Raw genomic sequence first — 12420 nt, 5'->3', positions numbered from 1 at the left:
TAGGTAGTTTATCGGGTATTGATTATAAAATGAGATAGTTTATGGGGTATCGACTATAAATTGGGGTATTTTATAGGGTATCGACTATAAAATGAGGTAGTTTATGGGGTATTGACTATAAATTGGGGTATTTTATAGGGTATCGACTATAAAATGAGGTAGTTTATGGGGTATTGACTATAAATTGGGGTATTTTAAGGGGTATTGTTTATAAAATGAGGTAGTTTATGGGGTATCGACTATAAAATGAGGTAGTTTATGGGGTATTGATTATAAAATGAGGTAGTTTATGGGGTATCGACTATAAAATGAGGTAGTTTATGGGGTATTGATTATAAAATGAGGTATTTTATAGGGTATCGACTATAAAATGAGGTAGTTTATGGGGTATTGATTATAAAATGAGGTAGTTTATGGGGTATCGACTATAAAATGAGGTAGTTTATGGGGTATCGACTATAAAATGAGGTAGTTTATGGGGTATTGATCATAAAATGAGGTATTTTATAGGGTATCGACTATAAAATGAGGTAGTTTATGGGGTATTGATTATAAAATGAGGTAGTTTATGGGGTATCGACTATAAAATGAGGTAGTTTATGGGGTATTGATTATAATATGAGGTAGTTTATGGGGTATCGACTATAAAATGAGGTAGTTTATGGGGTATTGATTATAAAATGAGGTAGTTTATGGGGTATCGACTATAAAATGAGGTAGTTTTTGGGGTATTGATTATAATATGAGGTAGTTTATGGGGTATCGACTATAAAATTAGGTAGTTTATGGGGTATTGATTATAAAATGAGATATTAACTTTGCATTGAGATATTTTATGGGGTATCTACTTTAAATTGAGGTAATTTGTGGGGTATTAACTATAAATCGAGGTAGTTTGTGGGGTAACAACTTTACATTGAAATATTTTATAGGGTATCGACTATAAATTGAGGTAGTTCATGGGTGACTATAATTTAAGGGTTTTCAAGTTGTATTGACTACAGAATGAAGTACTTCGTGGAGATTTAACTATAATATGAGGTATTTTATGGGGTATTAACTATAAATTGAAGTAGTTTGTGGGGTATTGACTATCAAACGAGGTAATTTGTGGGGTAATGAACACGAGATGAGGTAATCCAAAGAATATTGGCTATACAATGAGGTACTTCGTGGGATATAGAGTATAAATTGAGGTATTTTGTGGGGTAATGACTATTAAAATGAGGTAGTTTGTGGGGTAATGACCGAAATATCTCAACTTACCTAAGAAAATGAAGATCGTTAATCTCCTTCATGCACAGCCAACAAAATTCCGCTCCGCAAACGGCGCACATCATATGATTACAAGAACCGTCGTCCATTTTGACGATTAAAACTTGACAGCGCGGACAAGGTTTTATGTCGTCCCCTGAAAAATCGAAAAACAATTATATGAAATATAAATATTTCGAATTCGATACGATTAACGCGCCACTTACTGTGTTGCGAATCTTGACTGTAAGAAATCGATGACGATCTGATATTCGGCGAGCGTTGCGCCCTAGCGGCGTCGCACGTTTGATTCGGATGCCATTCGGCTTTGCAGTGATAACAGAAATACGAATTGCAACCGGGACGTTCGCATTTCAATTTCGGGCAGCTGGCGCATTCGCTGGCTATGACGGCGAAAGAACAATCCGGCGCCGGACACCATCGCGCGTCCGGATCGACGGCCAATACGCGTCGCACCATAAAATCCTCGTATTTTTCGAATAAAGGACCGTTGTTCAATATGGCGCGAATTTCTGAAACGGGACATTAGATCGTTAGGTATCGGTATCGATACGAAAGCGAAGTTCGCTTACCGTTCGGATGCATCGGTTCCAAACATTCGGGACACGCTATACATATTCGAGATTCTGTTATTTCTACTCGCAGATATTGTTTGAAACAAGATATGCAGGCGCGGTGTCCGCAACCTTCCAATTCGCAGAAATCTTCCGCTGTAAGTTCGGCCAAACAAAGGGGACATTCCAATGATGGCGGTAGAGCTTCGCCGCTCTAATAATATTAAATAGTATTTTTGTTAATCAATAGTCGATAACACGGCAACGCCGCATTTCGTTCCACTACAACGGTTTTTTTGTAGGTTGCTATTATTGACTACAGAATGAGGTATGGTATGGGGTATTGCCTATAAATTGGGGTATTGATTATAAAATGAGGTAGTTTATGGGGTATCGACTATAAAATGAGGTAATTTGTGGGGTTATCACTATGAGATGACGTATTCCAAGGAATATTGACTGTAGACAATAAAATGAGGTACATCAATAAGTATTGACAATAGAATGGGGTATTTTATGGGGTATTGACTATAAATTGGGGTATTTGAGCGGCACTGATTATAAAATGAGGTAGTTTATGGGGTATCGACTATAAAATGAGGTAGTTTATGGGGTATCGACTATAAAATGAGGTAATTTATGGGGTATCGACTATAAAATGAGGTATTTTATGGGGTATCGACTATAAAATGAGGTAGTTTATGGGGTATCGACTATAAAATGAGGTAGTTTATGGGGTATTGATTATAAAATGAGGTAGTTTATGGGGTATTAATTATAAAATGAGAAAGTTTACGGGGTATTGACTATCAAATGAGGTACTTCAAGATGTATTGACAATAGAATGGGGTATTGCCTATGAATCCGGGTAGTTTTTTGGGATATTTATTATAAAATGAGGTAATTCCAGTAGCATCGACAACTGAATGAGGTATTTCATGGGGCATTGACACTAAATTGGAGTATTCTAAGGGAATTGATTATAAAATGAGGTAGTTTGCGAGGTATTGATTATAAGATGATGTACTTCAAGGAATATCGACTGAGGTAGTTCATGGGATATTGATTATAAAATGAGGTAGTTTGTGGGGTAATGACTATGAGATGAGGAATATTGGCTATAGAATGAGGTACTTCATGGGATATGGACAATATTTTATGAGGTATCTACTATAAAATGAGGTAATTTGTGGGGTAATGACTAAGATATGAGGTATTCCATGGAATACTGACTACATAATGAAGTAATTCATGAGGTATTGACTATACATTGAAGTATCGACTATAAAATGAGGTAGTTTATGGGGTATTGATGAAAATGAGGTATTTCAAGTAGTATTAACTATAAAATGAGGTAATTTCCGAGGTATTAACTATAAAATGAGGTAGTTTATGGAACATTGTCTAGAAAATGGGGTAGTATATGGGGCATTGACTCTAAATTGAGGTATTTCATGAGGTATTAACTATGGTTGTGGTTATATGGAATATATAAATTTGTACACTAAAAAAAATTAATTAATGGATGATCATAAGAAGTTTTTTTTATTAAAGTGCATAATCCTGTCTAACAATTTCTCTATTGTTCTTTTTTTTTTTTAATAAGTAGGACATGAACTCAACATATGTTTAAAATCTTGGGATTCGAATAACGATTTTTTTTTTATAATATATTCGAAGGTTGTGTCATCATTGAAAATTTATTATCACCATATTTTAATCATTAACTCGTTATTACAACATCGTAAAATAGACAATTTATATACCGGAATACGAGGGGCGATAGAAAAAAAATCGAATCTGTGGAGTATTGCCGATAAAATGAGGTATTTCATAAGATATTCACGATAAAATGAGGTATTTCGTGGGGTATTGACAATAAAATGAGGTATTTCGTGTGGTATTAACGTTAAAATGAGGTATTGACGATAAAATGAGGTATTTCGTGGGGTAATCACGATAAAATGAGGTATTTCATGGGGTAATTACGATAAGATGAGGTATTTCATGGGCTAATCACGATAAAATGTGGTATTTCGTGTGGTTTAACGATAAAATGAGGTATTTCATGGGCTAATCACGATAAAATGTGTTATTTCGTGTGGTTTAACGATAAAATGAGGTATTTCGTGTGATAATCACGATAAAATGAGGTATTTCGTGTGATAATCACGATAAAATGAGGTATTTCATGGGGTAATTACGATAAGATGAGGTATTTCATGGGCTAATCACGATAAAATGTGGTATTTCGTGTGGTTTAACGATAAAATGAGGTATTTCATAAGGTATTGACGATAAAATGAGGTATTTCGTGGGGTAATAACGATAAAATGAGGTATTTCATGGGGTAATTACGATAAAATGAGGTATTTCATGGGCTAATCACGATAAAATGTGTTATTTCGTGTGGTTTAACGATAAAATGAGGTATTTCGTGTGATAATCACGATAAAATGAGGTATTTCGTGTGATAATCACGATAAAATGAGGTATTTCGTAGGGTATTGACGATAAAATGAGGTATTTCATGGGCTAATCACGATAAAATGAGGTATTTCGTGTGGTTTAACGATAAAATGAGGTGTTTCATAAGGTATTGACGATAAAATGAGGTATTTCATGGGCTAATCACGATAAAATGAGGTATTTCGTGTAGTTTAACGATAAAATGAGGTGTTTCATAAGGTATTGACGATAAAATGAGGTATTTCATGGGGTAATTACGATAAAATGAGGTATTTCATGGGCTAATCACGATAAAATGTGTTATTTCGTGTGGTTTAACGATAAAATGAGGTATTTCGTGTGATAATCACGATAAAATGAGGTATTTCGTGTGATAATCACGATAAAATGAGGTATTTCGTAGGGTATTGACGATAAAATGAGGTATTTCATGGGCTAATCACGATAAAATGAGGTATTTCGTGTGGTTTAACGATAAAATGAGGTGTTTCATAAGGTATTGACGATAAAATGAGGTATTTCATGGGCTAATCACGATAAAATGAGGTATTTCGTGTAGTTTAACGATAAAATGAGGTGTTTCATAAGGTATTGACGATAAAATGAGGTATTTCATGGGGTAATCACGATAAAATGAGGTATTTCGTGTGGTTTAACGATAAAATGAGGTATTTCATAAGGTATTGACGATAAAATGAGGTATTTCGTGGGGTAATCACGATAAAATGAGGTTTTTCGTGGAGTATTGATGTTAAAATGAGGTATTTCATGAAGTATTGATGAAAAATAATTAAAAGGCCTAAATCTGGATTAAATAAAGTAACCGAATGCATATATCGGAACGTTCATATATTTTTTTATATTTTATTGGAGTTACGAGGGATGATCCATTTAAAAATCGAAACGGTAGAAACTTGAGTATCAAAATGAATCGTATAGAGCGAAGCGCGGTGATTAAATACTTTTAAAAAAATTTACCTTCAAGGCGGATTATCGAAAAAAAAAAAAAAAAAAAAAAAAAAATGTATATGCAGGCGGTACGCGTAAAGATGAACGGTATATAATAATTTTCGATATAAAAATTTACCTTCGTGCTTGTAGTATACACCGAAGTCCTACTAGTAGCTTGGTGGATCTCCACGTGGTGTTTGTCGTTTTCTTTTGAACTATTACCTGATCTACTGCCGCTCGGTACGTCTTTACCTAATAAAACTTTTGTTACTAAAATTTCGGGGAAATTTTTCGAAATATCAACATAATTTTCGGAAATTCTACTAGTCGCCAGACAAAAAAAATGCGCGTCTACAACGCGTAATCTTGCCAAGGAGATCAAAATCGCGAGGGGAAATATCGGGAGAATACGGCGGATCTTCGAATTTTTCCAAGAAAATTCTTCATGAAAACGCCCCAAATTGCCCGGTCGATATATCCGAGCACCGTTCGTCATATTTTAGATATTTACAGCGACTCGCAGCTCACAGTTTTGGCTCAATTGGTATTGGACATCTGGCGGAAACAATCAGGTACAATTTACGCGAAATTTTTAACGTTTTTTATAATATTTTCGTCGTTTTTTCTTTTTTTTTTAGTACGCGTATCCTTAATACCGAAATAATTGAATAACTCAAATATTTTTCAAAATTTTGGATACTTAAAACACGGCCGTAGAACAACGGCTATTGATGATCATTACCGGGGGACGTAGGCATCCTCGTAATATCCTGGGAAGAAGATATTTTCGATGCTGTACGGATTTTAACAATAATAATGAGAATCCTTGTTGGTAGTTTAAGATGCGCCCTATCGAGGAGGTGATTCAAATCGATTGTATACCGAACGAAATATTCTATGTACTCACCATCTTTTTTGGCGTAAGTTTTCGATGGACCGGACGTTGTCTGACCTCTTCTTCTATTTAAAATCGGACTAGAATAAATGAGATGTCGCAACGACCATCGGCCGGGGAATCTTTTTTTACGCTGACCGGCGGCTACGCAGGGCGTTACGTCGTTTTCTGTAGAACTTTTCATTATACATACATATATATATATATATATATATATATTATGTTTCGTAAACGTTTCAAATTCCTCTTTGTCAATGTTGTATCGAACACATATTGAAGTCCGTTATTGTTTTTTCTGAAATGGAAGAAGAAGAAAAAAATAAAAACTCGAGAAAAAAAAAAAAATCACGTTCCGGGTACGATTCATCGATAATTATGCGACGTACAATAAAGATAAGAATATGTACAACGTGATATAAAGTATTTTCCTCGATCGGATCTTCAATTTTTACTCGTTTAAATTACCGTTTATGGGGAGGATCGCCGTCTAGGGGACAAACACCGAAGAAACGAAACTGGTAAAACAGTTTAATATTGAATAGCAGTACCCAAAACATCGCTTTGGTCGATCAAATGAGGTGACGACTACGGAAATATTGAGCAAAATCCACTGGAAGATCTACCAGATATAGTAGGCGTTTCAAAAAATGAGGTATTTCATAAGGTATTGACGATAAAATGAGGTATTGACCATAAAATGAGGTATTTCATGGGGTAATCACGACAAAATGAGGTATTTCGTGTGGTATTAACGTTAAAATGAGGTATTTCACGGGATAATCACGATAAAATGAGGTATTTAATGAGGTATTGACGATAAAATGAGGTATTTCATGAGGTAATTACGATAAAATGAGGTATTTCACGGCATAATCATTATAAAATGAAGTATTTAATAAGGTATTGACGTTAAAATGAGACATTGACGATAAAATGGGTTATTTAATGAGGTATTGACGATAAAATGAGGTATTTCATGGGGTAATCACAACAAAATGAGGTATTTCGTGTGGTATTAACGTTAAAATGAGATATTTCACGGGATAATCACGATAAAATGAGGTATTTCATGAGGTAATTACGATAAAATGAGGTATTTCACGGCATAATCACTATAAAATGAAGTATTTAATTAGGTATTGACGTTAAAATGAGACATTGACGATAAAATGGGATATTTAATGAGGTATTGACGATAAAATGAGGTATTGACGATAAAATGAGGTATTTCACGGCATAATCACGATAAAATGAGGTATTTCATGAGGTAATTACGATAAAATGAGGTATTTCACGGCATAATCACTATAAAATGAAGTATTTAATAAGGTATTGACGTTAAAATGAGACATTGACGATAAAATGGGATATTTAATGAGGTATTGACGATAAAATGAGGTATTTCAAGGGGTAATCACGACAAAATGAGGTATTTCGTGTGGTATTAACGTTAAAATGAGTTATTTCACGGGATAATCACGATAAAATGGAGTATTGACGATAAAATGAGGTATTTCAAGGGGTAATCACGACATAATGAGGTATTTCGTGTGGTGTTAACGTTAAAATGAGGTATTTCACGGGATAATCACGATAAAAATGAGATATTGATGATAAAATGAGGTATTGACAATAAAAATGAGGTATTTCATGGGGTAATCACGACAAAATGAGGTATTTCGTGTGGTATTAACGTTAAAATGAGGTATTTCACGGCATAATCACGATAAAATGAGGTATTTCATGAGGTAATTACGATAAAATGAGGTATTTCACGGCATAATCACTATAAAATGAAGTATTTAATTAGGTATTGACGTTAAAATGAGACATTTTAAAATGGGATATTTAATGAGGTATTGAGCGATAAAATGAGGTATTGACGATAAAATGAGGTATTTCATGGGGTAATCACGACAAAATGAGGTATTTCGTGTGTGTAATTAACGTTAAAATGAGGTATTTCACGGCATAATCACGATAAAATGAGGTATTTCATGAGGTAATTACGATAAAATGAGGTATTTCACGGCATAATCACTATAAAATGAAGTATTTAATAAGGTATTGACGTTAAAATGAGACATTGACGATAAAATGGGATATTTAATGAGGTATTGACGATAAAATGAGGTATTTCAAGGGGTAATCACGACAAAAATGAGGTATTTCGTGTGGTATTAACGTTAAAATGAGTTATTTCACGGGATAATCACGATAAAAATGGGGTATTGACGATAAAATGAGTATTTCAAGGGGTAATCACGACATAATGAGGTATTTCGTGTGGTGTTAACGTTAAAATGAGGTATTTCACGGGATAATCACGATAAAAATGAGATATTGATGATAAAATGAGGTATTGACAATAAAATGAGGTATTTCATGGGGTAATCACGATAAAATGAGGTATTTCGTGTGGTTTAACGATAAAATGGGGTATTGACGATAAAATGAGGTATTTCATGGGATAATCACGATAAAAAGAGGTATTTCATGGGGGTAATCACGGTAAAATGAGGTATTGACGATAAAATGAGGTATTTAATGATGTATTGACGATAAAATAAAGTATTTCAGAGGTAATCACGATAAAATGAGGTATTTCGTGTGGTACTAACGTTAAAATGAGTTATTTCACGGGATAATCACAATAAAATGAGGTATTTAATAAGATATTGACGTTAAAATGAGACATTGACGATAAAACGGGATATTTAATGAGGTATTGACGATAAAATGACGTATTGACGATAACACGAGGTATTTCATGGGGTAATCGCGATAAAATGAGGTATTTCATGGGGTAATCACGATAAAATGAGGTATTTCGTGGGGTATTGACGATAAAATGAGGTATTGCAACGTTCGAACCAAGAATCAAGCAAAAGAAAATGTTGTTTCAACAAGACAATGCACCATATCCACATAATTCCCTAGATTTAGTGCCCTGGGATTAATTTATGTTTCCAGATTTGAAATAATGGCGATCGGTGGTCCAATATGAAGGGGTGATGACGATTCTTGTTAGAAATTTATTGAACGTCGCCGGGAAAAGTGTTTTTCGGTTTAATTAGTTTAATTAATTTTGTTAGGCCATTTTCGTAGATGGATAAAATTTTTTACGCGGATATTAAACAATCAAATTAATCTTTATCGGTATTGTTTTAACATGGTATGCGGAAATGGTCATTTGTTTATATAAAAATTCAGTTGTTATCGAGTGTCCTTCGCAGCCGGTGTCAATTATTTTAATCCGTTCGGAACGAACGAACGTTGAAAAATTTTGTGTTTATATATAATTATTCTCCTCCGATCAAAATTATTTTTATTTTCGAACAGGACTCACCAAAGTTATTGTTGAGCACTCAGAGTTTACTTTTCTACGTGTAATTTGTGACTAAACGTTTACTGATAACGGCTGCCACCTCAGTCAATATGAAAAACAAGTTTGACGATTTTTTTTTTCTAATAATAACCGAGAGACGTTGACAATTTCGCTAAATTAACCGTTAACATTGTGGAAATTTGATTGTTCACGTTTCGCGGTAAAGTGATAAATCGCTAAAGCGTATCGCACACGCGACGGCAATTAAATCGCGTTGATAAACCGTACGTTAAAAAATATTGGAATACATTCAATTTTGTCCATTATTTTTTCAAAAAAACAGTTTCTAAAGACAAAAAAATGGTTCATTTTCGAAAAAAACAGTTTTTGGAAGCAAATGACAGTTTATTTTTGGAAAAAAAACAGTTTCTAAAGACAAAAAATGGTTCATTTTCGAAAAAAACAGTTTTTGGAAGTAAATGACAGTTTAATTTTGGAAAAAAACAGTTTCTAAAGACAAAAAAATGTTTGATTTTCGAAAAAAAAACAGTTTTTGGAAGCAAATGACAGTTTATTTTTGGAAAAAAACAGTTTCTAAAGACAAAAAATGGTTCATTTTCGAAAAAAAACAGTTTTTGGAAGCAAATGACAGTTTATTTTTGGAAAAAAACAGTTTCTAAAGACAAAAAATGGTTCATTTTCGAAAAAAAACAGTTTTTGGAAGCAAATGACAGTTTATTTTTGGAAAAAAACAGTTTCTAAAGACAAAAAAATGTTTTGATTTTCGAAAAAAAACAGTTTTTGGAAGCAAATGACAGTTTATTTTTGGAAAAAACAGTCTCTAAAGACAAAAAAAATGTTTGATTTTCGAAAAAAAACAGTTTTTGGAAGCAAATGACAGTTTATTTTTGGAAAAAAACAGTTTCTAAAGACAAAAAATGGTTCATTTTCGAAAAAAACAGTTTTTGGAAGCAAATGACAGTTTATTTTTGGAAAAAACAGTTTCTAAAGACAAAAAATGGTTCATTTTCGAAAAAAACAGTTTTTGGAAGTAAATGACAGTTTATTTTTGGAAAAAAACAGTTTCTAAAGACAAAAAAATGTTTGATTTTCGAAAAAAAAACAGTTTTTGGAAGCAAATGACAGTTTATTTTTGGAAAAAAACAGTTTCTAAAGACAAAAAATGGTTCATTTTCGAAAAAAACAGTTTTTGGAAGCAAATGACAGTTTATTTTTGGAAAAAAACAGTTTCTAAAGACAAAAAATGGTTCATTTTCGAAAAAAACAGTTTTTGGAAGCAAATGACAGTTTATTTTTGGAAAAAACAGTTTCTAAAGACAAAAAAATGTTTGATTTTCGAAAAAAAACAGTTTTTGGAAGCAAATGACAGTTTATTTTTGGAAAAACAGTCTCTAAAGACAAAAAAATGTTTGATTTTCGAAAAAAACAGTTTTTGGAAGCAAATGACAGTTTATTTTTGGAAAAAAACAGTCTCTAAAGACAAAAAAATGTTTGATTTTCGAAAAAAAACAGTTTTTGGAAGCAAATGACAGTTTATTTTTGGAAAAAAACAGTTTCTAAAGACAAAAAAATGTTTGATTTTCGAAAAAAACAGTTTTTGGAAGCAAATGACAGTTTATTTTTGGAAAAAAAACAGTTTCTAAAGACAAAAAATGGTTCATTTTCGAAAAAAAACAGTTTTTGGAAGCAAATGACAGTTTATTTTTGGAAAAAAACAGTTTCTAAAGACAAAAAAATGTTTGATTTTCGAAAAAAACAGTTTTTGGAAGCAAATGACAGTTTATTTTTGGAAAAACAGTCTCTAAAGACAAAAAAATGTTTGATTTTCGAAAAAAACAGTTTTTGGAAGCAAATGACAGTTTATTTTTGGAAAAAAACAGTCTCTAAAGACAAAAAAAATGTTTGATTTTCGAAAAAAAACAGTTTTTGGAAGCAAATGACAGTTTATTTTTGGAAAAAAACAGTTTCTAAAGACAAAAAAAATGTTTTGATTTTCGAAAAAAAACAGTTTTTGGAAGCAAATGACAGTTTATTTTTGGAAAAAAACAGTTTCTAAAGACAAAAAAATGTTTGATTTTCGAAAAAAAACAGTTTTTGGGAGCAAATGACAGTTTATTTTTGGAAAAAAAACAGTTTCTAAAGACAAAAAAATGTTTGATTTTCGAAAAAAAACAGTTTTTGGAAGCAAATGACAGTTTATTTTTGGAAAAAAACAGTTTCTAAAGACAAAAAAATGTTTTGATTTTCGAAAAAAAACAGTTTTTGGAAGCAAATGACAGTTTATTTTTGGAAAAACAGTCTCTAAAGACAAAAAAATGTTTGATTTTCGAAAAAAACAGTTTTTGGAAGCAAATGACAGTTTATTTTTGGAAAAAACAGTTTCTAAAGACAAAAAATGGTTCATTTTCGAAAAAAAACAGTTTTTGGAAGCAAATGACAGTTTATTTTTGGAAAAAAACAGTTTCTAAAGACAAAAAATGGTTCATTTTCGAAAAAAAACAGTTTTTGGAAGTAAATGACAGTTTATTTTTGGAAAAAAACAGTTTCTAAAGACAAAAAAATGTTTGATTTTCGAAAAAAAACAGTTTTTGGAAGCAAATGACAGTTTATTTTTGGAAAAAAACAGTTTCTAAAGACAAAAAATGGTTCATTTTCGAAAAAAAACAGTTTTTGGAAGCAAATGACAGTTTATTTTTGGAAAAAACAGTTTCTAAAGACAAAAAATGGTTCATTTTCGAAAAAAAACAGTTTTTGGAAGCAAATGACAGTTTATTTTTGGAAAAAACAGTTTCTAAAGACAAAAAAATGTTTGATTTTCGAAAAAAAACAGTTTTTGGAAGCAAATGACAGTTTATTTTTGGAAAAACAGTCTCTAAAGACAAAAAAATGTTTGATTTTCGAAAAAAAACAGTTTTTGGAAGCAAATG

General features: G+C 32.2%; 1 protein-coding gene across 2 annotated transcripts in view; it reads right to left on the bottom strand.

Moving 5' to 3' along the window:
- The window catches only part of LOC130450176 (E3 ubiquitin-protein ligase RNF19A-like), a 37548-nt gene that overhangs the window by 19894 nt on the left and 5234 nt on the right, over positions 1-12420 (bottom strand). For both annotated transcript variants that reach the window (XM_056788407.1, XM_056788408.1), the window contains 5 exons: positions 6157-6439; positions 5386-5501; positions 1848-2043; positions 1482-1787; positions 1267-1411 (listed from right to left, as the gene is read on the bottom strand). In XM_056788407.1, coding sequence (XP_056644385.1) covers positions 1267-1411; positions 1482-1787; positions 1848-2043; positions 5386-5501; positions 6157-6328 — 935 coding nt within the window. In that variant the 5' untranslated portion in view covers positions 6329-6439. The remainder of the gene's footprint in view (positions 1-1266; positions 1412-1481; positions 1788-1847; positions 2044-5385; positions 5502-6156; positions 6440-12420) is intronic.

This window comes from Diorhabda sublineata, chromosome 11 (genome assembly GCF_026230105.1).
Source record: "Diorhabda sublineata isolate icDioSubl1.1 chromosome 11, icDioSubl1.1, whole genome shotgun sequence".
In the NCBI taxonomy this organism is placed as follows: domain Eukaryota; kingdom Metazoa; phylum Arthropoda; class Insecta; order Coleoptera; family Chrysomelidae; genus Diorhabda; species Diorhabda sublineata.
Note: the sequence above shows the minus strand (reverse complement) of the source record. Positions and strands in the feature narration are given on the sequence as shown.